Below are 904 nucleotides of genomic sequence, written 5' to 3'. Positions count from 1 at the left end.
CCTCCGCTCGTCGCGATTCCGAGCTTCGGATAGCCGGAGGTATTGTACGAACCACCGAGGATCTCGGAAACGTATGCAGGAAGGTCAACCGACCCATTTTTTGTCAAATTGTCCCCACTCTCTTTCGCCGCAGTGAGGTCGGACCGCCAGGCATCGGGGAGCATCTCTTTTTGCCTGGCAGCTGTATAGGCGTCCTCATGAGCAAGATTCTGCTAGCTCCCGGTTCCGACGCTTCGAACGAATGACAATCCTTGAGGACATGTCGCTAAGCTTTCTTGTGTAACATTTTATAGGCGAGAGAGGTATCACGAAGCGTCTCGCGATGAAGCACAAGCCATTGCTAGTCGTCAATCAGCTGCAGGACCACCGAGCATGGTCATGCGCAACGACTTAAAAGCCTGACAACGACGAACGTGAAATTGCGATCGGATGTGGCTAGTGATTGGAATACAAAGTGTAACGCGCACTTACCTGCAGACTCCCAATCAAGAGCACTGATACCGCCCGGTGCCAGCTATTAACAGTGCTTGCGTGCGTGCGCTGAGTCAGCAACAGATTACAATCTCAGTAACCACGACGATGCACTTAGCGTCGTTGCCCGAGGTCGCAAACGCTCCTGCCTTCTTGACCTTGCAATACGTCTCGATGTACACGAAATACATTGGTCGAATGAAGGACATGATAGAGCGAATGTGTTATCAGCCGATGTAGTCCCTACCTTGACAGCGACGTCCTCAAGACCTCGAGCATCTAATCCCAGCAATACCTATCCAAACAGCTCTCGCACACTCCACTGCGCGCGATCCCCTCCCGTCGTCGTGCACGATCCACCACCGCACACGCTAAGCATGCCGCCCACTCTGCATCCTTCTCAGTCCCGTCCGCGATGCCCTGAGTGGCCACA

At 53.7% G+C, this 904-nt stretch overlaps 1 protein-coding gene across 1 annotated transcript; it reads right to left on the bottom strand.

Annotated features, from left to right (window-relative positions):
* Positions 1-347: 347 nt before the first annotated feature.
* On the bottom strand, positions 348-680 carry FIBRA_07324 (uncharacterized protein; the record flags this gene model as incomplete). The annotated part of the gene is made up of 3 exons (XM_012329009.1): positions 348-398; positions 472-514; positions 586-680. The coding sequence occupies 3 exons, from the start codon at positions 678-680 to the stop codon at positions 348-350; spliced, it is 189 nt and encodes a 62-aa protein (XP_012184399.1).
* Between the last annotated feature and the right edge of the window lie 224 nt (positions 681-904).

Source organism: Fibroporia radiculosa (assembly GCF_000313525.1).
Source record: "Fibroporia radiculosa TFFH 294 genomic supercontigs, scaffold12821, whole genome shotgun sequence".
Classification (NCBI taxonomy): Eukaryota; Fungi; Basidiomycota; class Agaricomycetes; order Polyporales; family Fibroporiaceae; genus Fibroporia; species Fibroporia radiculosa.
This window is presented reverse-complemented; position numbering and strand designations above follow the sequence as displayed.